This window comes from Panthera uncia, chromosome B4 (assembly GCF_023721935.1).
Source record: "Panthera uncia isolate 11264 chromosome B4, Puncia_PCG_1.0, whole genome shotgun sequence".
NCBI lineage: Eukaryota > Metazoa > Chordata > Mammalia > Carnivora > Felidae > Panthera > Panthera uncia.
In genome coordinates, this window is record NC_064809.1 from 129,002,626 (window position 1) to 129,028,506 (window position 25,881).

The 25,881-nt window shown below is 57.4% G+C and overlaps 1 protein-coding gene across 2 annotated transcripts in view; it reads right to left on the minus strand.

Moving 5' to 3' along the window:
- Window positions 1-24,437, minus strand: part of CBX6 (chromobox 6) — a 48,751-nt gene extending 24,314 nt beyond the window's left edge. Inside the window, exons 1-5 of one of the 2 annotated variants that reach the window (XR_007456846.1) lie at window positions 24,220-24,437; window positions 23,991-24,034; window positions 23,776-23,841; window positions 23,559-23,625; window positions 17,619-19,235 (exon numbers count right to left, since the gene is read on the minus strand). Coding sequence is in view for 1 of the 2 variants with exons in the window: in XM_049626384.1 (XP_049482341.1) it covers window positions 18,237-19,235; window positions 23,559-23,625; window positions 23,776-23,841; window positions 23,991-24,034; window positions 24,220-24,288 (1,245 nt within the window). In the remaining variant the exon portion in view is untranslated. Of the gene's footprint in view, window positions 1-17,138; window positions 19,236-23,558; window positions 23,626-23,775; window positions 23,842-23,990; window positions 24,035-24,219 lie in introns of those variants that run through there. The other variant, XM_049626384.1, reaches the window with a different exon arrangement.
- Window positions 24,438-25,881: the final 1,444 nt, after the last annotated feature.

Sequence of the window (25,881 nt, forward strand, 5' to 3'; positions counted from 1 at the left end):
CCCCCCCACCCCCGCCCCGCTCCGGTGCTCCGGCCCCCTCCCCGAACCCGTGATGCCGACAGCTACCTCGCGGGGAGCTTTTCTTCCTGCCGGGCCCAGTGCCGAGCGAGCTACAAGCTCGGGCACAATTAAGCCTCACGGTGGACGTGCTCCCCGTGGAAATGAGGGGACCGAGGCCCACTGGGGTCAGGTCGCCGTCCAAGGTCACACAGCTAGGATGCGATGGAACAGTGTTTGAGTTCAGGCGCTTCTGACCGGACTCAGGCTGGGTGACGGCGGTGGGGTGGGCTGGGGAGAAGAAAAGAGGTCAGTGTTGGGGACAGGGGACTGGAGATTTTGAGCCACCTTCTTCCTATACGGTGGCCACCTGCCTGTCACTTGCCACCTCCAAGCTAAAGAAGGAGTAGGGTTCACTCCCCTCCACTCCCACAAAACAAACAAACAAAACACGACAGGACACAACACACACACACACACACACACACACACACACACACACACAGTGGAAAAACAAAGAAACAAAAACTTCCTGTGATCTCAGAGGGTAGCCAAAGTTTCCTCTTCTGAGTCCTCAGGGGTGCCAGAGAAGACCCCCTCTCCCCACTGCAGTCTATATTAGGAAGGCAAAACCCCGGTGAGCAGGTGGACCAGGCACTAGAAGGAACCAGAAGGAATGGGAGTGAGCTGTGGCGTGGGGGCGGTTGAGGAGACTTTTACTTTCTCCTATCAAAAATGTCTATAGATATATATTGTGTTGCAAATGGACTTTTGCAATTAAAAACTTCAAAGAAAATCATACCATTCTTCACAGTTCAGGTCCCCTCCAATTTTCCACAAGGCGTTTTCCGACCAGCGTGGCTTCCCAGGGCTGGAAGGGCATTCAGAAGGCTGTGGATGTTCATGGCTGCAGCCTAGGGTGGAGGAGAGGGGCTGCGGCTCCTGGGAGTCATGGGCCAAAGCCACACCCAGGTCAATCTTTAACCTAAGCCACGCCCAGGCCTGTCTCCCTTTCTAGCCTGCGTTCTTGACTTCAGGGGGAAAGGCACAAACTGGGGCTCTGAACCACCATGGCGACCGTGTGGTCTCTGCGTCGTGCTGGTGGTGGGGAGAGACCGGAACATTTCTCAGAAGGCCACAGCGCTGGGGACCCTCTTTGACCACTGGGATCCTGAGATCACATGCTCCACACATCCCGCCCCCAGCCCCAGGATGATGACTGCTCTGCTCCCCGGATCTCTGGGAGTCAAGGATCACGAGCTGTAAAGTGGGAGCAGAGCAAAACACAAGCCCTGTACATGAACCCCCCCAGAGCCTTATGTGCGTGGATGTGAGTTCGTACTCGTTGGAGCCGTGACCTGGAAACCCCGCCTGGCGTCACAGCTTCGAGGAAGCATCATCTCCCTGATGGAGAGGTGAGCCAGGCTCTCTGAAGGCAAAGGCAGGCAGGAGGAGACCCATGAGGCACGGGAGTCCTGGCTACCTCTACACGTGTTCTGCGAAGACAGAAACACGCACAAAACATCCGAGGAGAAACCATCGCAGAAAATCCAGGGAAGGCTGGGAGAGGGGGCTGCCACCAAGGGCAGCAGAGCCACTGTGGCTTGGGTGCCAAATGGTGCCACTTTTACATGAGCCGCCCCATGAGATTTGAGGACTGTTGGATAAATGGGCCCAGAGGCTGGAGTCTCATCTTGTTGAAAGGTTGGTCTGTTTATCCCCTAGGCTGGCTTTTGAAGCCTCTTGATAGGAACAGGCCACTCTCCTGCTTATAAATCCATAGGTGGCTCCCCATCCCTTATGGAATAAATTCCAAACCCCTTAGGGAGGGGCAGGACTGCCTAGCGGTCAAAGGCATGGGTTCTGGAGCCAGAAGGCCTAATTCTGGCCCTGACTGCCCCCATTACCAGCTGTGTGACATAGTTTGCAAGGAGGGTAAAGTCTCAGGCCTTTCCCAATTCTTGACACCCTCTCTCTGTGCCTCAGTTTTCCAATCTATAAAATGGGGAATAACAGTAATACACGGAAAGCCTCAATAAATGCCGGGCCTTATGCTAGCTAGCTTCTTTTGGTTTGTGAGACTGTTGTCAATCTGGACACTGCTCACCCCTCCGGCCTCACCTTCTATTCCCCACCCTGTTTGGAACAGTATCCAACGAGGCATGATGCCCCAAACTCACCAGAGTGTCTCCTCTCTCTGCTTCCTGCCTGGAACAGCTCCCCTTCCTTGGCTCGTCTCTGTCCTCAACATTCAGCACAGGGCCCCTTCCCAGGGTGGCTTCTTGGTAAATATTTGCAAAACTAGTTCCCCCATAGGCAACACTGGCTGCTGCTGGAGGCAGAGGGGAGGGGAGGCCAGGACAGGGAGGTCCCGAGACCCGTTTCTCCGGGGCTGTGGGAGAGACACCTCCCTCCAGTCCTAACACAGAATTTCTCCAGAGATGGTCAGAGACAGAGTCTCAAGGGGGAAGTTCCCTCAGAATTCAATTGTCCCCACATTTCCTCTCTAAAGTCTCACGTCTCTGAGGCTTTTTATTTCTTCGCTTATATTCCATTCTTAGGCTAAGGGGAATTCTGCCCTAAATAAACAAATATAATTATTTATTCAAAATATATGTTTTGAGACCGACTTTGTGCCAGGCATAATACCAGGCCCAGGGGAGAGCTGGAAATAAGACAGGCTCACAATTCATAATCTAGTTGGGGAGGCAAACAGTAAACAAAAGAGTAGTTAAATAAACAAGTTAGTTTATAATAGTAATGAGGACTACCAAAAAATTTTTAAAGTAAATATTATAGAAAGTTGTAGGTGGGGTGTGTGTGTGTGTGTGTGTGTGTGTGTGTGTAAGGTGTGGGGGAGTTGGGAGATGGGCATTATTTATAAAATTGTCAGAAAGGTCCTGCATATGAGATTTGAATGACCTGAGAGACCAGCCATGCAGAAGTCTGGGGGAAAGGCTGAGTGTTCTAGGCAGAGGCAACAGCAAGCGCAAAGGCCCTGGGGCAGAAATGAGCTTGGTATGTTCCAGGAACAGAAGGAAGGCCACTGGGGCTGAAGCAGGGTGAACTTCAGTGGAGAAAGATCTGGAGAGAAAGGCAGGGTGAAGTCACATAGGACTTTACAGGCTAGGGGAAGGGAATGGGTTTGATTCTAAGCCCAGTTGGAAGACTTGAAGCAGGGAAGCGACATCACATGGTTTGTTTGTAAAAGATCATTCTGATGGTTGTATGGAGACTGGGTCATGGCGGGGTAGGAGAGGAAGCAGAGAGACCGGGTAGGGGCCATGCAACCATCCAGGTGAGAGCAATGGAAACTTGGGGGTCATGGTGGCCAAGAGAATTGGATGGATTGTGGTTTGGTTTTAGAGGTGAAGTTTGCCACTTGGGTCCTCCAGGAAGCAGACACTGAGATGGGCTGGGATGTACAAGTGGTTGATCGGGGGGCTAAGGGCTGGGAGAGCCTCAGACCCCAGTGCAGATCTGCCAAGGTCTTGGTCAACCCACCAGGGAGCTCCAGGGTCAAGACTGCCCCATTTGGGAGGCTTTGCATTGTGCAGAAATTCCCAGGCCCTAACACTCTTTTCATGCCCAGCCATTAGTTGGGAGTTGCCCCACAAGAAGGTGGCTTCAGCTCAGAAGCCGGGGTCATGCCCACACAAAAACCTACGCACGGATGTTTATAGGAACTTTATTCATAATTGCCCAAACTCGGAAGCAACCAGGGTGTCCTTTGGTAAGTGATCGGGTAAATAAACCGGTACATCCAGACAATGGAATATTATTTGGCAATAAAAAGAAATGAGCTACCAAGTCATGCAAAGACATGGAGGAAACTTAAATGCATATTACTAAGTGAAAGAAGCCGGTCTGAGGCGGCTACATGCTGTATGAGCACCTATGTGACATTCTGGAGAAGCAAAATCAGTGAGGACTGTGAAAAGATCTGTGGTCGCCGGGGCTTATGGGGAAGGGAGGAATGAATAGGCGGGACACAGGATTTTTAGGGCAGGGAGACGACTCTCTAGGATACCATAATGGTGGAGAGGCATCATTCTAGATTTATCCAAACCCATAGAAGGTACACCGCCAAGAGCCAACCCCATGTGAATTACGGACTCGGGGTGACAATGACATGCCAGTGTAGATTCGCTCATTGCAACAGATGTACCACTAAGGCGGGGACATTGGCAGTGGGGGAGGCCACGCATGTGTAGGGCAGGGGGTGTGTGGGAAATGTTTGTACCTTCTGCTCGATATTGCTAAAATGGCTCTAACGAACAAACAAGAGCTGGGACGGCTCCTGAAGGTGCCGCATCTCCCACTTCCCCTGTCTCCCGCAAGACTGCCAGCCCCTCCAGGGCGGGGACCAGCTGCATCACCCTCATCTCTGTGTCTCTGGGACTGGCAGGAGACTGGTGTAAAATCTCCTGGGGACTCGGGGGTAAGGACCATTCCTCAGCATGATTTTTTTTTTTGGTATGCCCACGGCACAGCACTAAGTGCCTGGCACTTAGTAAACGCCCAATGCAGGCTGTCCCTTCCTTATTTATTCCTAGCACATACTAGGTGCCCAGTAAATGTTAATTTCCTTTTTTTATTTCTTTACCTTTATTCCCCAGGTGCCTATAGTGCCTTCCTTCATAGGTGTTCTGTTCTTTCTTCTTTCTGCTCCCACCCCCTTTCTGAACAGGGTGGGGAATCATTCAGCCTAAGGCTCACATATGTGTTCAACCAAAGTGCCCCGGCCTGGGACCTTCCGAGGGGAAGCAGGCTCAGGTAGGGCCCAGAAATGTTTGCATAGCAACAGTAGATTCCAGGACTCGAGCCCAACCAGAGAGGAGGGGCAGAAGCCAGGGAAGAGAGAGCTTTCCTCTCTGGGGAAGCCCAGAGATTTCCATCCAGGGTTGCTGCTTCCCTGGAAGCCAAGCCACCTTTCAGGCTTGGGCAGGAAGCGAGGACATCTGTTCCCAGCTCAGGAGGGGCCGAGGACCAAGGAGGAAACGGGTGTCCTCCTTGCGGGGGGGCCCGGCAGTTGGCTGGAAGGTGTGTGCCTGCATCCAGGCCCAGCCAAGAGAGACCAGAAGGAGTGGCCAGCCAATAAGGCTGCGGCCTCTTTCCATAGCGGTCAGGGCTCTCAGCATCTTACCCCGTCATCCTGACAGCCCCCGGGGTTCAGTCCGTCCCTCCTCCCCACACGTCGTACTCTGTTACTTGCCCTGGCCACCCTGGAGCCCCACATTATAATCTTCCTTATTTCACAGGTAACACTTGAAACTCAGAGAGGTTCTGTAATTTGCCCGGGGTCCCATGGTCACTGGATGTGCACCTGGGATTTGAACCCGGAAGTTTTCAGACTCCACATCGCTCGTTCTTGCTGTCTCTCAGCATCCATCGGACCCCGACCAATGAGGAAGCAGCCAAGTACATCCTGGGAGCCTCACTCTGCCCTGGGCTCAGTCCACCCCCTCCTCCAGGCCCTTCCCCGACCCCATTAGCCAAGGTGGCCCGCCCCTGCCCTCCCCCGGTAGTCCCTGCATCTGTTTCTGTTGCACGGGTCTGTGACTTGTGTTTCCCTCACAAGCCTGAGAACTTCTTGAGGCCTGGCACCGTGTCTGTTTCCTATCTGGGTCACTGGCACCTAATGTGTGCTCAGGGTGTATTTACTTCGTGCACAGCGGGACCTAAGGGCTGATGGCCATTTCTCCAGCGCCTCTAAGGAAAGGCAGATTTCTGATGACCCTCCCCCCCAGGATTCTGTGGACATGGCACTTGAAGGCAGGGAAGCTGAGTTTTAGGGCTCCAGGAGTGCAGACCTTGCTGTCTATGTATATGATGGAAGGCCTGTGAAAGAGAAAAGGTCTCCCTATGAAGGAGGATCACTGAAGAGAGTCAGAGCAGAGGCTTGTGATGGGGTTAGAGGCAAGGGGGTGGGGGCCCGGGACCTCACCTGGATGACCGTTCATGTGTATCCAGCGAGGAACAGAGGGTACAAAGGAACAAAGGGCAGCTACTCCTCAAATACCATCTGTTTCCTGATCTAGTCGGGGACAGGTTGGGGAGACTCTCCCAGAGGCTGGCAGAGGGACAACGCAGGAGAATGGGGTAGGGTGGACCGTCATGCTGGCTGAACCCCTGATCCTGCCCACTGACCTGCCAGCCTTCCTCTTGCCCCTCCTTGGGACGGGTCTGGGCTCGGGGTCTCTCTCCTCTAAAGTTTGGTACAATTCGCCACTAGCGAATTGTACCCACACCCAATTTATTTTTTCAGATACAGAAACTGAGATTCAGGGAGGGAAAGGGACTTGCCCAAGATTTCACAGCCAGGAGGAAGCCTTTGACAGTAATGATGATCCCTAATGCTGAGCGGGTTCTTGCTATGTTCCTAAGTGCATTATTTGTTGCATTTGAAGTGCATTTGAAGCCTCACGGATACCCAGTGGAATACAGACAGTGATGCTGAAGTCCAGAGAGGTCAAGCAACGTGTTCTAGGTCCCTCAGCTGCCAAGGCAGGTCGCTGGGATTCAAACCCAGACGTTCGAGCTCACGACCACTAGGATATACCGACTTTCTGGGAGGAAGCACAGTGCAGGGAAAAAGCTGTTCTGGCAGACCCGAGCGCCCGATGGGCTGGGACAGGGTTCAAGGGTAGGGCGGCAGAAAGGAGGAAAGGGGGGTTTGGAGGCTGAAGCGGTGAACAGACACAGAATGAGCTGCGCTTGGCAGGCTGCCAGCAGAAATCATGTTAGTCTTTCCCAGTGGCCGCCTTGTGAACCTGTTTTGTTGACCCAACCTTTCCCGCTCTTGGATGAAATCTCAGGCATATCTCCTTACCTTTCGGTCACTTTTAGGTTTTACCTTATTTTTTTAGATACTAAAAGAGTCTAGTCTAGTAGCAAAGCTTTAAGCTCCGTTCAGCTTCTCCTTTCCCTCAAGTCTGCTCTAAACTCAAAGACCCGTATAACAAGGAAGGAGGCACTCCTTCTCATTAGGGGGGTTCTTCAGAGAACCCCCGTCCCTATTGCTGGAGATCTCCCACCTGCAGGTGCTACCTGGGCGAAGCGTCCCCAGGCTGGCTGGGCTAACAGTCCCCTTCAACACCTGTCTCCCGGGGGTCCAACCCAACATGAGTCTTTCTGATAGGATCTCAGGCCCCTTCCCTGCTTCCCCCCAACCCGTCCCCTTGGCACAGGATCCTAATTCAAAATGACCTCAAACCAGCTACATTCTGCATGGTTCCCTCTGGGGCCCCAGGAGACACGCTCGCATCCTGGCCCCCAAATGCTGCGACCGCAGGCCATTCCCAAAGCAGCTCGGTCCTTGTCTCATACCAACAAGGAAGCCTAGGCAGCCTCTCCCTCCCCTTGGTCACCTCACCCTCAGAATTCCAGGGGACACATGCCATGCCCTTGGGTTTTCCGAAGCCCCCTCACTTGCCTTGAGGTGGGGGGGCACCCTGCCGACTGTTTCTAAAGAGAGCGGCCCCCTCTCCAACCGCATCCCCCCTCCAGCTACTTAGCCCCGCAGCCTTGGACGGATGAGAAATGAGGGGAACTTTGGGTCTAGCCCGTTTACAAGTCTACACGTTGGAATGGGGGTACATGGCCCCCATCGTCCTCAGCTCTAGGGGTCTGGACGGGAGCAGGCAGCAGGGCTGAGGAGGAAGGGGGGGATGGGTGTCTGCATTCAGGGGTCCTTCAGTCACAGATGCTGGTAACGGGCCAGAAAGGGATGAGTCACAGACAAGGCGCAGGGTTCGGGCCCCCTCACTGGAAGGTGGTGAGTCAGGCAGCCCATGGGGGCCAATTTGCAGTCTGGAGGCCTGTTTTGAACGGAGTTTGAGGGTGTCACATGGGGGTGGGGCAGAGGGGTTGAAAGCATGGGCTTTGAAGTTAGGGCGTTTGGGCTTTAATCCCTGGTCCGCTACTTACTAACGGTGCCACCTGGGCAGGTGACTCAGCCCCTCTCTCCAATTTCCTTGGCTGCACCGTGGGAGGGTGTCCAGCTCAGCGCCTGGCTCCTAGGGCCCTCAGCGGGGTTCCCTGCAATCCCATGAGGAAGGGGGTATTCCTTTCATCTCCTGTTTTGCAGCTGGGGAAACTGAGGCACCGTCGAGCTGAGCAATATGCCGCGGCAGGCGCACCCAGTCAGGCAGGCCGGCTCGAGTGGCTGTGCCCTCGCCCACCGTGCTGTGCGGGAGGATGTTGGCACGGTGGGAAGGATGGCCGCATGGGTTCAAATCCCCTCTCTACCATATAGGAATCTGTGAGTTACTTCACCTTTCTGGACCACAGTCCCCCCCCCCCCCACCGTTTCTATATCGTGGTTACCGCACTGTCCGGGTTGTGAGGAGTTGATAAGTTAAGCCTCGTAAAGTCCACCCTGTACGTGTTAGTTGTCCTTCTGAGAGCAATTCTGAGGTGGAGGGAGAATTAGAGGCAGCAGCTCTCCCGCTTTGCAGAAGGGGATGCGGAGGCCCGGAGAGAGTGACCGAGAGGCTTGAGGTCACACAAGCGGCGGGAGCGGGGACTCATCCACTGTCTCTCAAGTATCCTGAGGCCATTAAGTGGGAGGAGGTATTGAGATCTGGTGAGCAGACAGCTGGCACACCCAGACCGGAAGTCAGAGGGATGTTCGAGTCCAGATACATCCATCTGCAAAATGTCTCTTCTCACCCAGGCCGTGCTGGAACAAAACGCTTTCACGCGCTTCGCCTCAGACCACCCCCTTCCCCATCCCACCCCCACCCCTTCCAGGAACACTGCGAGGGAGGGGCTCCTGGCTTCTGATGCTGCTAAGGAGCACTGGGGGCTGGAGAGGGCAAGTGACCCGACCACCTGAACCTGGACGAGGGTCTCCTGATGGTGACTGAGGCATGAAAGGCAGGCAGGCGGAGGAGGGATGAGTGTAGGCGAGCAGGTCAGGGCTGATGAGAACAGAAAGCCTCAGCCGGGGACATTCCGGCAGACCCTGGGCCCTGTGTCCCTGCGGGGGTTGCCAAGGGAGCCAGCGAGATGATGGTCACTTTAACGAGTCCCTGTGGGGGACAGAGTACATTTGCCTTTTCCAAAGCGTGTCCTAATGCCTTGCTCACAGACTACAGGAGCCTTAATAGAGAACCCCTAGGGACCTCGAAATCCACCCCAAAAGAGCGTGTGGCTCATGCTGGGATTTCCCATCAGGAGGCAAGGTGGGCAGAAGGCTGAAGGGGGGGGCCTGTCTTTATGTCGGGCACCTGCTTTGTCCCATTTCCACCAGCCCATCCCGGCTCTGCATAGATGGCTCCCTCTGGCTCCTAAAGGCTGACTGCTAGCAGCTGTCGCTTAAATAGAGGCTCCCGTCTTTGTCACACTCTGAGCTCAGCCTTTGGAAGAGACAGAGAACGCTTTGGTCTTCTGCTCTAATGAAGGTCATATTCCGTCTAGAGGGACCAGGGGGGACCTGTTCCCATCCAGCTCTGACTCAGGTTGGCCGCACGCCTCCCGTGTGTGTCTGCCTTCTATTCACAGTTTCACATTCATCCTGAGTCTCTTTTTTCTAGAGATTTCAGAAGTTTGGGCAGGGAGCAAGATCCAGGGGAAGGGGAACGAGAGATCTGGGTTACTACCCAAGTAGACGAGCCTTGGATTTTCAGTTCTTTTGGCTATTGATTTGTAATTTAACGATAACGTGGGCTGTGGTGACAATTTCTTGAAATTTATTGGGAGTTGCTTTCTCTCGTTACCACGCGACGTACACGGCCATGTCTGGAAATCTTCGGTGTGTGCTTGAAAATGACGTGTTCGATGTAGGAGTCTGTACGGGCCGTTTGTCATTCTGCTGTGTGTCTTCATGGGTTGCTTCTCTGTAGGTCTTGTAATTTTGGGTGGCAAGCTCCTGTTAACAAGGGTTTTATCCGGGAGCCTCCCATGTGGCCTTTACTGTGGGAATGTCCCCCCCGGGGCAGCCTTGCGTCTGCTATCGCGACCTCTCTGTGGGTATAACCCACGCCACCTCTCTGTGGGTATAACCCACGCCACATTGCCACGTTGGCTTTGTGTGCTAATTACCAGACTTGGGAGTTCTGGGAGCGTGTGGATAACACAAATCCAAATCTCAAATGAGCGTTAGGGAAGTTCTGGAGTTACAATTTCTCGGGGGAAGACTTCAGTTTTATTTTTTCCAACAGAGCCAGAAACAACTTCTCCGACAACTTTTTTTGTTTTTGTTTTGCGGAAGGGTGATTTTTCTCCTCCATTTGCCTTTTCATTGAGGATATGCCTTATTTGGGTGTCTTGGTTTGAAATTTCTTCTGGCCAGGGCTCAAGGCCTTGTCTCCCTGTCCCTGTATAGATGTAAAATAGGCTCCTTGGTCACCGAAGGTCAGCAAAGGCCAACGCCTCCCCACACCTGACCCTGGGTCATCTGCAGACCCGCCCTGCAGGGTTAAGGATTGGCATCTGCTTAGCACTCTGAGTTTGGCTTCTTCTTTGTTTGTGATCCCCGGGGATTTCTTCAGTGTTTTGGAAGCTCAGCTGGGCATTTAAAGGAATGTTTGCTCTGCCTTAGCTAGTAACTCTAAGTATCTAAGCCAGTCACAAAATATCCAATATTCCAAATCTCTCTCAACTCCCGGCAGCTTCCAACCATCCCCACAGCCTCAGCTGTGTCCCCGCCTCATTCTCGCTCACCAGGGTTCCTTCCTGCTTCATCCCTCCTGTGACTGGAGATGCCCAGAGCCTGTGGATGTCTGGGGGAGGGGGGAGGGGGAGGTGCCTCAGCCCTGGCTTCTTTTGCAGACCACCTGCGTGGACCAGGCGGCCTTGAGCTCTCGGAGCCAGAGCCCTCTTTGAAGTGTGAACTCTCAGAAGCCAGCAGCCCGAACAAAGAGGGTGCCACGGGCACCCAGGCCTGTGATCTGGCCTGAGGGGTTCTTGCCGTCTGGATGCAACCACGCTGACTGCCCCCCCCCCCTCCACCCTTCACTTCAGACAGCACTTGACAGGGGCAGAAAAACCGCTGCCCTTACAGTTTTGAAAAAATGACAGAGTAATTGTGCACGCTTGTTCTCGCCCCATCCCGGCACCTCATGGCTGACCCGTACCCCTGGAGAGGCCCACGAATAGTAGGTAAGGGCGGGGGGGGGGGGGGGGGGGGGGGGGCACCCCGGGGAGGAAAACCTTGGGACCACCACAGGCCCCCCCGCGCCCCTAAAAACAAAACCCCCCCCCCCCGGGGGGACTTGGGGGGCCCCCCCCCCCCCCCCCCCCCCGCCCCCAGAACGAACCCTCCGGTCCTCCTTGAGAAGCCATTGTGGTCACACTCACTCACCGGCAACTAAGACACTGAAGCTAAGCAATGGCACGGCTTGCGACGAGAGACAGCAGGGACTCACGAGGGCACACTCTTCTTACCGGTCCCAGAGAGTGTGGGGCTTGGAGGCGGGAGTCTGGAGCAAAGCCCCCTCTCCTACTGAGGGCAGTATGACTTCAGGCAAATGACACAGCTCCTCATTTGAGGGGGAGGGGGCAGGGGGAGGGGAAGCCGGGAGAGGGGAGGGGAAGGGGTGAAGGGAGCCAGTAAAGCACTCACTGGTGCTCCGCGGGTAGCAGGTGCGCTGGCCAGATGAGCAGGTGGCGTGGAGGAGGTGCCACGGAGGAGGGCCAGCCCTCACCCACCTTCCCACCCATGTGCCTGCCAGGGACACACTCCCATTTGCCCTGCCGGCCGGGGACCAGTTGGATGAGTCGCACTGGGGCCCCAGGTCTGCTGCTCGGCCACTCCCCAGCCTCACTGACCCCAGTGGGAGGTGGACCCTTGGTGACAATTAGAGAAACGACCAATGGAGGGCCTAGCGACTGCGTCTCAGGCGCTGGGCTGTGAGACGCGGCCCCGCCCTTAGGGACCTGGGGGGACAAACCCACAGGTGGGGGCCTGGGAGGCACCTGGAGAGGCGCCAGGGTGGGAGGGGAGAGCACCTTGGCAGGCTGCCAGGTGGACGACTCGGGACACGATCCTGAGGACAGTGGGCTCCCAAGAGGCCTGAGGCAGGGGTCGCCAGCCCCCAGTGGCACTCGTGTGGAAGAAGTAGGGGGAGCACGGGTAGGAACAGAGACTGGCAGACCAGAGAGGCTTTGCCAAAGACCAGGCGGGACTGGTGGGGGCTGTGCAGGGTGGGGAGACATCTGAGAGGCGAGACACTGGGGGTTTCATAAGGGGGTGGGGGTGCTGTAGGAGGGGAGGATTGGGGGTGACACCTGCTCAAGGCCCCGCAAACGGGGGGCAATGGATGGACACAGGTGTGGCTCAGGAGCAGAGCGACAGGCCCTTGAAGAAGGTTTGGGTTTGCCTGGGGCCGCTGCTTTTGAACCCGTGAGGCTGTGGGGAGAGGGCTCCTCGTGGCTGCTCCTCTCCCAAGCTCTGTGGCAAGAAACTTGTTAGGGACACAGCCCGACAGACCCCTCCGCTGCAGGCACTGTGATTCCAAGTGGGGAGCGGGCAGTGGAGGGACCTCCCCCTCCCTCGTGCCCACCTGCCTGGCCTTCTCCAGGTTCGGAAAGTGGCAACACCTCAGCCTTACCAGCCTTACCTGTGTAGGGTCCTCCCCTCCAGCTCAGTTCACTGGCAGGTGGTGGGGTGGAAGGAGGGTGGGAGGTGGCGAGCTCCCAAACGGGCCAAAGCTGGAGGGGCAGCAGCCCCTCCCCTCCCCTGCAGCAGGAGAGGCCCTGATGTTTTGGTGGGACTTTTTTGAGATTTTTTTAAAAGTAGATGGGGCGCCTGGGTGGCGCAGTCGGTTAAGCGTCCGACTTCAGCCAGGTCACGATCTCGCGGTCCGTGAATTCGAGCCCCGCGTCAGGCTCTGGGCTGATGGCTCAGAGCCTGGAGCCTGTTTCCGATTCTGTGTCTCCCTCTCTCTCTCCCCTCCCCCGTTCATGCTCTGTCTCTCTCTGTCCCAAAAATAAATAAACGTTGAAAAAAAAAAAAAAAAAAAAAAGTAGGCTTCACGCCCAGTACGGAGCCCAATACAGGGCTTGACCTCGTGTCCCTGAGATCAAGAGTCAGATACTTAACCGACCGAGTGGCCCAGGCACCCTTGGCCTGATGCTTTTATTTATTTTTTTAAAGTTTATTCATTTATTATTTCTGAGAGAGAGTGAGAGAGCACACAGGAGGAGAAGGGACAGAGAAAGAAAGAGGGAGGGAGGGAGGCAGACAGACACAGAATCCAAGGCAGGCTCCAGGCTCTGAGCACAGGGCCTGACTCGGGCTCGAACTCCCAAACCGCGAGATCGTGTGACCTGAGCAGAAGTCAGATGCTCAACCGACTGAGCCACCCAGGCCTGATGCTTTTAAAGGCCACAGTCACCGCCTGTTAGAAATGAGACAGACACACGCCCGCTGTAGGGGCCGGACCTTTGCTTCGGAATGTGACAATTTATTTGGGGGGCAAAAGAGGCTTTTCACTCCCCCTTCCTGGCATTGATACAACATTGAAAAGCAGCAGAACGAAACGTACAAGACGAGAGTAATCGGCACAGACCCCCCTCCCCCCGGCCCAGAAACAACCGAATCCAGAACAGAACGGAAACCCACACCCAAAACGAGCCGTCTTCTTCACCCGCAACCTCCGGGAGGGGGCAGGTGGACTGGGGGCCCCACCCCCGCGTGGGGGTGGGGGCTCCATTTCTGGTTCCCTCTCTTTCACCACTGGAGGCAAAGTTTAGCCAGCTGGGAGCTGGATGGTTGAACCACAGACAAAGGCAACAACACTTCATTTTTAAAATGAGAGAGAAAAGAGACCGCGCCCCTCCCCAGATATAGAGCTATATATGTATATTTTTATATATATAGAATTCATTCGTGCACAGTTCATTCAATGAGCTTTTCAAAAACTAAAAAAAAAAAAAAAAAAAAAAAAATCATACGATACGTTTCTTTAGGCCTTTGTGTTTTTAAATTAAAAGAAACAAAAAGTGCCCATCTGCACTCCACCCAACAGCCAGGGAAAGGCCCCAGAACCCGTTCTTTCTACCTTGACCTCTCGCAAGGGGTCCCCCCGTGACACCATCAGCCTCCCTTTACCCAACTGAAGCTCTGCATACAGTTGGCGCTCACTCGCCGCTCGGAGTGGGGTACCGACTCCTTCAAGGTGGGGCAGGGAGACCCCGCAGGCCTGGGAGCTGGGGTCCTCTGTCCCCGCTCGGCCCGTCACCCTAGTTCGGCATGTTGGTGACTGTCAGCCAGACGGGAGGCAGGCGAGGGAGACAGGCTCCTGGTTTTAGCCCCAACCTCCTTTCTGAATCTGAGAGGAGATGCAGACAGAAAAAAAACAGAAACCTTTTAAACACTTTCCTTGTCTTTTTCAAAGTGATTCCTTAAACCATACAAGCCCCCAAGAGGCTGCCTTGGGCTAGTGCATGGGAGCCGGAAAGTGGAACTGACCACGTGGGGCTCCACTGTCTGGCGTGGGCCAAGTGCAAAAAAAAAAAAAAAAAAAAAAAAAAAACCCCCCCCCCCCCCCAAACCAACAACAACAACAACAACAACAACAAAACAAAGCCCCCAAAACCCACCCCAACCCAAAAAACCAACAAAACCCAGAAAGGTGAGAAAAGGTGGTATGTCCACTCGGGTCCCCGTGGAGGCTGAAGAGGCTGGTGATGACCCAATCGCTCTGACCTAACTGCTTCCTCCTTGGGGCGGACCTCTTACCCAGACCGCCCGGCAGCGGGGAGCCGGCCGGCTCTCTAGCAGCTTCGGCACCCAGGCCCCCACCTTTGGAAGGGGCTTTTCCCAAAACACCAGGGCAGCTGGGCGCTTCACCCCGCGAAGCAGCTTTGCCTCGTGGGGCCCTACTTTCCAGGTCTCTTAAATGGGGCGCTCTCTGCCCACCTCACACTGACGTCGGGCCTTCATCAGCCCTTCTTTCCAGAGCAGTGGAAGGATGCAGCTCATTTTGCCCCGGGCCCCTTCGGGGGGCAAGAGTGAAAGGGGGCTGTGGGAAGCTAGAGGCCCCAGCGCCAGCAACCTCGACCGCCACCGGATCCTCAGCAGCTGCCTGGACACCGGCGGTGCTTTACGAAGAGGCCTTGCCGCCCAATACACCCATTTCACAGAAGGGCACGCTCAGGGTCGGAGAGGGAAATGAAGACGGAGGTGTCCCAATTTCCCATCTCAAACCAGAGACACGGGACCTCACCTGTTTCCTATGACACGTGGGCGGGGAGGAGGAGGTGGCCTTAAGGGGAGAATGACCGATGCCCCAACCGCTACTGAACATGGGAAGAGATCGGGCTTTGAGGGATATTTCACATATAAAAATAAAGCGAACCAGAATGCAACTTCTGCTTGGTAGTTAGGTAAACGGAAAAGCAGCAAGGGGAGAGGGAGGGCCCGGAGAAGGCTGATTCGTGCAAGAGTGTGTGTGTGTGTGTGGGGGGGGTTATGGGTTTCCCGCTCAGAGCCACCCTCGGAGAGGTAGGAGGGCTCCGCTTGCTCTGGACCCTGTGCCCACCTAGACCCCCCCAGGGGAGGTGCCCACCTCGAAGCAGCGTGTGCGTGTGCGGAGGTGGGGTGGGGCCACGCGGTGGAGGGGCAGGGGCAGGCATTCCCTTCCCCCCATGGTCACCCCCAGTCCCTCTGGATCACCGCCTAAGATTCTCCTGGAGTCTATAGCTCCTTCTTCCTGAAGCCTGCAACCCCCACCCGGCCAGGCAAACTCAGGGGCGTCACGGTCTTTGGGGTGATGGGGAGGGAGGGACCAGAGGACGGGACACGCTGGCAACCAAATGGAAGAGAGCAAGGAACCCAACTGTATCCACTCACCAGCCTTCCTGGAGAAAGTCACCGATGACACAACAGTGGGGCTCCCGCTGACCCCCACCCTCCCCAAATGTGGGCTCCATGCCCCGGGCCCCTGCAGTTCTGGCTAGTTCCCTTGGGGACAGCTGTCTTCCTTCCCTTTGAAGGAGGGTAGGTGTGGAGTGTGGGCCCAGGACAGGAGGGAGGCCTCCCCACCTCGGGCCAAGGAGAGAGAGCAGGGACCCCAGGGACCGGCAGCCGGGTCTGGGTTTCCGTCCCCGGTTCCTAACATTGCCACCTCGCCTGTGCAATCATTGCTTCACTAGTTTTTCTTTAAATATCTCTTTCTCTCCCCCCCACTCCCGCCCCAGCCCCATAGGAATCCCACGATATTTTTTTCTATTTCTTTTTTTTTTTCCTCTTTTTTTGTTTTTTGTTTTTTTGCAAAACTAACTCTTTCACTTTCCTGTCATAAAATCACCTCTGAAAACACAACTTCTTTACAAAAAAAAGTCACGAATGACACGGACTCTCAGGAAAACACATTTCTATGGTCTCTGGAAACACCTGTAACTGGCACCCAGGTGGTCGTTCACCTGGGGTGAGGGGTCGGGTGGGGGGGAGGGAAATCCCCTCCAAGGACAGAGGAGAGATACCAGCCCTTCTTTGGGGAGGGGGGAAGCCAATTGGCACTTGGACGGCCAGAGAGCCGACACAAAGGGCAGGGTGGGGAGGGGTCTAGGAGTGCCAGCCCCCCAAACCCTGTGAGGGCCCTTGTTCTACATCCTGGGGTGGGGAGGGACGGGGGCCACGCCACAGCCCCCCGCAGGGAGATTCGGAAGAACGAGTCCTCCTGTACTTCGGGCAAAGGCATTTGCTACCTAACAGGATTCCCTTTCTGCCTCCTTCGACCACCTTTTGCCATCGCGCTTCTGGGCTGACACACCCCTGGCCGCACACACCACGAAGCTCCCCTGGGCGACGTGCAGGGACAGGCCATTCAGGCCAGACTGACAGCCGGGGCCGGCCGGCAGGGTGGCCTCCCGCAGGGCACGGGAGCCCTGGTCTCGCCCACCCTCCCCCTCCCAAAGAACACAGGCCCCCTCTTTGGTCGCCCCCTTTGGCCTGCCTGCCCTCCCAGTGCCCGGCCTAAAGCTGGGGTGGGTCTCTGCCATTGGCATGGCCCGGAGCCACCCGCAGCTTCGAGCAGGCTGTGCTGGGAGGAAGCCTCAGCAGTCGGACGCAGGAGAGAGGGAGGGGGCGGGCGAAGCCGGAGGCCCCCCACCCCCACCCCCAGAATGGTTTCCAGGCTTCCTCTCCCCCTCCTCCGCCCCTCCCCCCCCCCACCCCAGGACAGGGGGGCGGGGAAGAAGGGGATGGCCCGGGCGGGGGTCTCCCCCTTCCACCTCAGTCCCCACCATGCCGTGTCTGCGGCAGAGGCCCGGCTGGTTGCGCCCACCACCCCGAGGAGGAGGGCTTGGGGGCACACACACCAGCACTGGGGGGCTGGGGGGATCAGCCTGTGGCCCCACAGCAAACTCCTCGGGCCCGGGCCAGGTCTGGGCAAGGAAAGGTCCAGGCCTTCGACGACCCGATTCCGTGGAACCCTCAAGGGGGCCGCCTGAAAGCCCGGGCCCAGCGCACATATGCGTAGGCGCACAGACACGCCAAGGGGCGGCAGATGAGTGCGCCAGCCGGAAGTTTCTACAGCAGGTTCTTGTAGCACCTTTGGTGGAGAACTGAAGGGGCCTTTAGATGCTAGGAGGCTGTGGCAGGGGGAGGTCCCTGCCAGTCCCTCCCACCTCTGAAATGGGGATTAGGAAAGAGACTGGGTGGGGTGGACCTAAGGGGACCTGCTTGGGTCTTGGCCAAAAGCGGGCAGGAAGACCCAGGCCTCCGGTCCAGCTCCTGCTGCATTCGTTGATATGGAGGGAGGGGCCGAAGCTGGCCTCACCTCAACCTCTGTCTGGGCTTTGCCATCCCTGCCCCTCCTGCCCAGGCATCTGGGGGAAGGAAAGAGGCAGTGCCCATATGGGGAAGGGGTCTCCTAAGGGGCCCCGCAGCTGCCGGGTTAGCACCGAGAAATCAGATGCTGTGTGCGCGAGCTGGAAGCAAGCCGGGGGAGAGAGAGCGGGATGTGGAGGAGGCAGCCAACTCTGGGTTCCGGGGCTCCCCAGGAGCCCCCCAGCGGGCCCCACCATGCATGGGCTGGGAGGGTACCAAGAGACAAGGAGGAGGACTTCTGAGTGCCCTGGCCCCACCCCGGCCCAAATCCGTTCCGGGACGGCCGCTCCCCCAGGCTTCGGGGGGTTCCAACCGCCCAGCCCCCTCCCGGGGTCAACACCGAGCCATCTGAAACAAGCAAAGCACGGGCAGAGGTGTCTGAGGGCAGGGGTGGGGGCAAGAGCAGGGCTCTGGGCAGGAGGGCCCCCCCAGCCCCCCCCACCTCGGTGGAGCCCCTTCACTTGCTCACCCCGCTGCCGCCACCACCCCCAGTGGGACCTGCTACCCCAGTAGCCACCTTCTCGAAATCCTCAGGGTTGCAGAATTCCTTGATAGTGACTGTCAGAAGGTTGCTGGTGACATCGGTGACGACCACGTTGGAGCAGGGGGACATCTCGGGGCGCCAGTCCCCAGCTTCGGGCTCAGAGGAGGCGCCGGCAGGCTCAGGGGCCACGGGAGGCGCCTGGCCCGTGGCAGCCGTGACGTCGGGAGGCACCCTCTTGCTGGTGGCCGCCACCTCGGGAGGGATGGACAGGTCGAGCACCTCAGGCTCACGCCAGTCGGGAGCAGATGGGCTCATGGTCTCAGGGAGCAGCTTGGGGGGCGCGTCATCGGGGTCGGAGGACTGCGGTGCCGGTGAGGGGCAGCCAGAGGAGCTGGAGCTGCGGGCGTCATAGGGGGCAGCGGGGGCCGCCAGCAGCAGCCCGGGGCCCGGGGAGGCGGCAGGGTCGGCCTTGCCCGCTGGCGGGGGAGGCGGAGGGCCGGGCGGGGGCTTATTGTACAGCGCGAAGGTGCCGAACTTCATGTGGCGGATCTGGGTGCGCAGGATGCTCTCGCTGAACTTCTTGCTCTTGCCAATGACGCGGTTCCTGGAGGGGACTTTGGGGCGAGAGAGGGCTCCTGCCCCCTGCCCGGCGCCCGCTCCACCCGTGCCCTTGTCGATCACCTTCAGGTTCAGGATGATGCGGTTTCGTTTGGGCTCCCGAGGCTTCACCTTGCGATTGATGATGCGCACCGTCTCAGAGAAAGGGGAGATGGGTGGGCGCAGGCCAGGGCTGCCTCCCTGGGGGTCCGGGCGGGGCAGCGGGCGGCGGGACATGCGGTGGCAGCGGCGGATGTCCTTCTTGAGCCGGTGCACGGCCGCGCTGGAGTGCAGCTTGGGCGAGGAGGCACTGGCACTCGGCTTGACAGAGAAATGCACGTCACTGATGCGGAGGGCCTCAGCCTGGGCTCGCGCCTGTGGGGCAGAGGGAAGGGCTGAGCGGGGGCTCGGCTTCCTGCTGACCTCCTCCGGGTGCTCCTGCGCCAGCCACCCACGAGTACAGTCCCGTTACGCTACCCTGCGAGCCCTTCAGAGAATCAGCTGTGCTCCCGACCCGGCTTAGAGATGAAAGGAAGCCCATTCGGACAGGTGAAGCAAAGTGCACGAGGCCTGAAAGCAGGTCGCACCCCCGTCGGGGCCCGACACGGCTTGGCAGTGGGGCCCTGGGACAGATAGGGTGGGGGCTGCCCTTGCTGACACAGAGGAGTGTCCTCGATCAGGACACGGCATGGAAAGCACACCCTTTGCTCAGAAGCCCCGGACCAACTCTGCTCGGTGAAGGATCCCAGCCTAGCCTGGCACCCCTCCGCAGACCGATACTTGGGGACAGAAAGAAGGGGGAGGCCCCTCCCTGCTTCACTCCACACCCCAACGCCACTGACCTACTCGCAGGGTCCCAAATGCTCTGTGCCGTCTCTGAATGGGCTGCACTTCCAGTTTGGATTTGCCTCCCCAGCTGATCATCACCCCTGGGACAGATCCTTAGCTCTCAGCCCCTCCTGTATGCTCGCATATGCCCTCCTGTAAGCTGCCCTTCCCTTCCCGGGTCTGACTCATGTCTGCCCAGGATCTGGCTCAGGGCCTGGGTCCGAGCAAATCAGTGCCAGTGAATTCCAAAGCTGGCACCCAAAGCCTCGGTTGGAACCCCCCCCAGCGAGACATGGGTTTGGTGGGGATGAACCAAGAGGTGGGAACAGCTCTGAATCCGTGCCAAGGTGGCCTGAGGGGTGGATGGCTGAGTGAGTCTGTGGGGCCAGCGAAAAATGTCCCTGGCTCCCGGGCTCAGCTGCATTCCCAGGTGTGAGGCGTGTAATGCCCCAGGGCTCTGTAGGAGCTCACCTCACTGAAGATGTGGGGTGTGGCAGGGCCCCCAGAGTCAAGTTCAGGGCAAGGGACTCACGAGGCCATCAAGACCGTCCTCCATGGCCAATCCTTCCTTCACTAACAAAACACTAGTCACAAGCCAGCTGCTTGGAGTTGGAACTATAACCGCAGCCTCTCCCCTAGGGGCTCCATGGAGAGGACAGGTCACAGGCAGTTGTGACACTGGGTGACTGACTCAATGTAAGAAAGGACGTACGGGGCCTAGAGGAGCAGAGATCAGGCACATGGGCCCGTCTCGGAGGATGAAGCCTAAGCAGGAGGGAGCCGTGGTCCCTTCTGAGCCTGACACGCCCCAGGCTGCTGCAGAGGCCCCATGGCCTGCCACATGGATGCCACTAAGACAAACAGTGGGAGCAGAGAGCCCAGCAGTGGGAGGATGTAGCAGGCAAGGGACTGAAAGCAATGGCTGGAGAGAGTGGAAGCGATGACAGAACTGTCACCTACAGACACCTTGGCTCCTGATGGGGGAAGACTCGCTAGGCTGTGTCTCCTTCAACCCGGTGGGCCGAGAGGGAGGACACATTCCCACGGTCGGCCCGTGAGCTCCGCAAGAGTGAGACCTGTAGTTTGGGGTCTCTCTACATCCCACCCCACAGCACTAGACACTTAGCCAGTCCCTGCGAGGTAGCCTGTGTGCCCCTCAGGCAAAACTACATCGTATTTGACCACAACCGCCCAGAAGCGGGGTTTGCGGACTTCTTCACTGCATTAGCAAGGATCATCTTTAGAAGGTGGTGGAAACACGCTTCAACGCCACATGGCCCTCCTGGCCACGCTGGGGGTCTCCCGAGGGCTGCTTGGCCAACAGTCCCTCCGGGCACTAGGTGGCAGCACACACGGCCTAGTCTGCCCGGGACCAGGGTGGCCAGCTCCTCCCGTGCACCAGCCAGAGGAACCAGGGACTGGTCTCCTCCTATCCCTCCTCAGACAAAGGCAGGAGAAAGCTAGCCTTTTTCCTCCGCCTGGCAAGCAGGGTCTTTTGCAAGTTCATCCCCAAGGGAGCTCAGGGGGGAATCTCCACTCTTTCTGTCCCCGCCCTGGGTGGGGGGGGGGGAGGGGGTCAGCATTTATGCCATCCGCATGCTGCCTGAGCTCCCAGACCTCTGTCATCATGGCTCTGCCCAAATCCAGTGGCGAGGGTCCCTGCGGAGCGGCAATACTAACGTATGGTTTCCAAACTTTTTATGAGAAACGTTTCTTACTTTGTAACTTCTCAACATATATATGTATCTTTTGTTTGGAAGGGGACCGGTTTAACCTTTCCCCCTCCTCTCCCCTCCCCCAGGTGGTTGAGCATTCACTGAAGGTGGGACCTGGGTCTGGCCCGTGAATGAAAAATGGTACCCACGGCCAATGTGTTTACTCCACTCTGGCCGGTGACAGGCACGGCTCTGAGGAGTTGGCAGGTACTACAGATAGCACAGAAGGTTCAAGACCTGGACTCTACCACCGACTCTCTGTGACCGTGGGCAAGTTACACAACCGCCGTGGCCTCAGTTTTCCTATGTGTAAAATGGGGACAACGACAACCTACCTCACGGGCTCCTGTTTCCTTCAGAACAGTTCCGGAGTAGAAAGTAAGTGCTGAGAATACTTTGTCTCCCAGATACACCGCCTGTCAGGGACTCACAGAGCCCCGGGCCCGGACCAAACTGATCTCCACCACCCCTTGCAAATATCTATGGTCACTGTCATAAAGGTCCAGGTCAAGGTCCCGCCATCTGCCTCTCCACCCCCTGCCCCACCAACTCTGCGACCATCATGGTTTCCTGTGTGTGTCCACCGTGTCCCCTTAACCTGACGTGTGCTCTCTGAGGGACGGGGGGTGAAGGAAAGGAGCAGGAATGGAGGCCAGGAAGCCGGGTGATGGCATCTCATGTAAGCCTCCTCCCCTCTCTGGGCCTTGATTTTGCTCATGTGCATAATGGGAATGGTACTCCTTCATAGGGTTGTTGAGAGGATTAAAGGAGATAATCCATGAGGGGCCTCAGCACTGTGTTAGGCCCAGAGCCAGCTCAGGAGCTACGGGCTACCAAAGAAAAAAAAAAAAAAGGCATTTTGTGAATCCAAGCTCACGGTCATTACTCACTTCACCGCTAGAGGGTGCTCCAGCTGCGCTCACAGCCTGTCACACAGCCCACCCGCCCTCCCGCTGCTCCGCCCCAGCCCTCCTCCTAAGAAACATCAAGGGTTAAGTGTGCTCCTCCATGGATCCCGGAGCGTGTGCAGGTTGGGAACAGGAATCGTGGAAACAGGTGGAAGCTAAGGAGTCTTTCATGTCTGCTTTAAGTCCAAACCCTTGCACGACGTGCACAGACCTTTTGGTCTGGGCTTCTTCAGCCCCACCCCACCCTCATGGGGCCTTTTGGGCAAATGGGAGATTCCGAGGTTCTGCAATTCGGCAGAGTCTCTCTTCTCTGCAGAGCGCTCCCTGCCCTTACTCAGCCAATCGCCACAAAGTCACAGGCTGTCAGGGTAGGCTGGGGCCCCCAGGCAATTCAGCACTACTGGGTCAACTGTGGTTTCCCAGGGAGGCCTGCCTGCAGTCTCGCCTGCGTCCTAGGGTCATCTCACCTTCCCTTTCCGACTCTGTTCTGAGAAAAATAAAATCCCACCCCCCACCCCCAACTGAACCCTAAGATGGCTTCCTTCCTAGGTCTCCCTCCCCTGCTGAGGCTAATGTGCTATGTTTTCACTCCCCCCACCCCGTCTTCATTACAGTCTCCAGAAACGGCCAGCGGTGGGGGTAAGCCAGTGGCTCAGCCCGTGAGAAACTCAAAGCGAAGTGATCTAAGGTCAAATTCAAGCTGCAGTCCCCAGTGAGGAGGGGAGACATGCAGAACCAATCCTGACAGTGAAAGAAGCTGGGGGCAGGGAGGCAGGTGGCCCCCAAATGCCTCTTCTGTTCCCAGCCCTGAAGGAAGCCACATTTACTCTCCCCCGCTGGGTTTGAATTCCAGGCAGAGCCTTAGCAGGGCTGGGGGCGATGAAGGTTCCCTTCATCTAGTGTGCAGAAGTAACCTCCCTGCCACCCCCTCAGGTGGACAGCCCCCACCTGCCTCATCCACCCCCCATGCGGGAGCCCTGCTGGCCAGCCCAGACTCTTGTTTTCTCAGCGAGGATTATCCTCCCCCCTCACTTCCCACTCTCAGGCCCCTCTTGCTGAAGCTGGAGCTGGCCAGGGCCGGCTGCCAGGGGCTCTTCGGGGGCTCACAACCACCCCCTGCCCAGCTGGGGCCCCTCTGGAAAGGTCCGCCTGCCTGGGCAGCCGCGGATCTGTCCCTCCCTTGCAGGCCCCGTGCTGCGCCAGGGCTAGGGGCCCGAGAGGGGGCTGCTGGGGCTGGGCCAGGTTACCTTCAGGAGGAAAGTTTTGGGTTTGGGTCCCCTCTTCTTGGGCCCATACAGCTCACGCTCCCTCTCCCTGCGGCCGAGAAACGCCAAAGGTTAAAAAGAACCCCTTCCCGGGCCCCACTCCGCGCTGCCCTCCCCGCTCTCCCGTTTCCCCCGCTTCCCCGCGCGGCGCCCCAGCCGAGCCTTGGCCCCGCCGCCCCTGCCAGCTCCCCAAACTCACTTCTGCTCGAAGGCTGCAATGAGCCGCGAGTCCAGGATGTTCTCCTCGGGTTCCCAAGTGCTGTACCTGCCGAGTCACACATGCACAAAATAAAAATGAAAACCTAATGGGCAGAGGCACATGCGAGGCAGCAAACGTGCGCACCCCCCCACCAGGAAAAAAAAGGCCCCGTTGCCTCCCTTTCCCCCTCGCCCCTGTATCCCGCCGGCACTTACTTGATGGCCCACCCCTTCCATTTCACCAGGTACTCGATGCGTCCCTGAAAAACAGAGAAGAAGAAAAAAAGGGGGGAGTGGGGGTGGGGAGGATGCGGGGACGCGAGGAGGCGGCGGCGCGGGGGTGGGCGAGAGGGCCCGGGTTAGCGGGACCGCTTCGCCCCGGTGAGCCGCGGACCCCCGGACACCGGCTGCCGGGCAAGGCGTCCCACCTCGGGAGGCGGCTCACCTTTCGGATCCGCCGTTTGATGATGGATTCGGCCGCGAAGACCCGCTCGCCCACTGCAGACAGCTCCATCTTGCTCAGCGGCACCCACAGCCCATAATACTCCCTGCTCCCGCGGCCGGTGCTGCACCGCTCGCGCACGCGCCGCAGCGCACAGGCCCCGGCGGGCGGGCGCGCGGCGGGGCGCGCGCTCGTGTTCCAGCTGCGGGCCGTCACGTGACCGCTCGGGGCCGGCGCGCCGTTGCCAGGACCTCCCCCTCCCCCGGGGCGGTTGCTAGGGAAAGTGTGCGCTCGCGGGGCGGGGGCGCGCGCTGACTCTTAAAGGGGCCTCGCCTGGCGGCGGGAGTCTGGGCCCGGAACCCGGTGGAAGCTTGGCTTGTGCGAAGCCTGGTCGGGCGCAGTGCAGCCCGACAAACACCCACTCACTCGCCTCTCCGTCTTCCCGGCCCCGGAGAGCTGACACCATCTCCCTCCCTTTAACAACACCTCCCCCAGGAAAGGCTCGCTAGGCCCCTGCAGGGGAAGGACGTGAGAGTCTGTGCAGCTGCTGCGCATCTTCCCGGCAGAAGTTTGCAAACAGTTAAATATGATACAGCAGAAATGCATTTGCTGTTGCCTTGCCAGGCCCTGCGGGAATTTCTTTAAAACATTGCCCTCCTCCTCCCCAATCCATTATTTATGTATTCGTGGGAGTGTGGTTTTGTAACCAGTTCAGATGAATTAAAACAAAAACTCCACCGCAGGAAGAGGGGTGGGGGCAGTGAACGGGGTGGAGGAAGGCCGGGATGATCCTGTGCATCTGTTCTTTGGCCGGCTGGGGTCTTGGGCGGCACCTGCCTTCACCCGGGAGGCGGGCTGGAGATCACCACCGCGAGGACTGTGGTGGTGAGAGGAGGGAGAGAGAGGCTGTGGGTGAGATCCGGTTCCCGACACCCCAGATTGGGCCTGAAGTGGGTCATCCTTGGGTCATTTGGCAGAAGCCACCCACAGGGCTAGGTCTATATGTTTTCTGATTCCCAGGCCCCCTGGCCTCGCACTCTCCGGCTGCCTGCAGTTTCTTCCGTGGCTCCGCCATTGCTCACAGGGAGACCAGACCCCAGCTTTCTATTTGAGGAGGGACCTGGAGACCTGGCTGGCCGGAAATGGACACAAAGTAGCCCTGCCACACAAAACGCTTCATTTCTTTCTCTTTTCTTTCTTTTTCTTTCTTTCTTTCTTTCTTTCTTTCTTTCTTTCTTTCTTTCTTTCACCAACAGCCTTGTTCTTTGTAAATTAAAGAAAAAAGAAAAACCCCAACTGTCCATAATCTCCATCAAACCATTGTTAATATCTTCACGAATCCTCTTCCAGCCTGTTCTACACTTACATAAGCACAGGTATATACGCATGTGTATACATTGTGTATACGTAGTACATAGATTTAAGTGACTTCTTTCAAAAAATGCTCATTAAAAAAATTGTTTTTTAATTTCCCAGAGTGGGGGAGGGGCGGGGGCGGGGCGGGGGGGGGGGAGGCGTGGAGAGAATTCCAATCAGGTTCTGCACTGTCAGTGCAGAGCCCAAGGTAGGCTCCATCTCACAAACAGTGAGATCATGACTGAAGAAGAAACCAAGAGTGGGAGGTTTAACCCAATGAGCCACCCAGGTACCCCTGAATTATTTCTT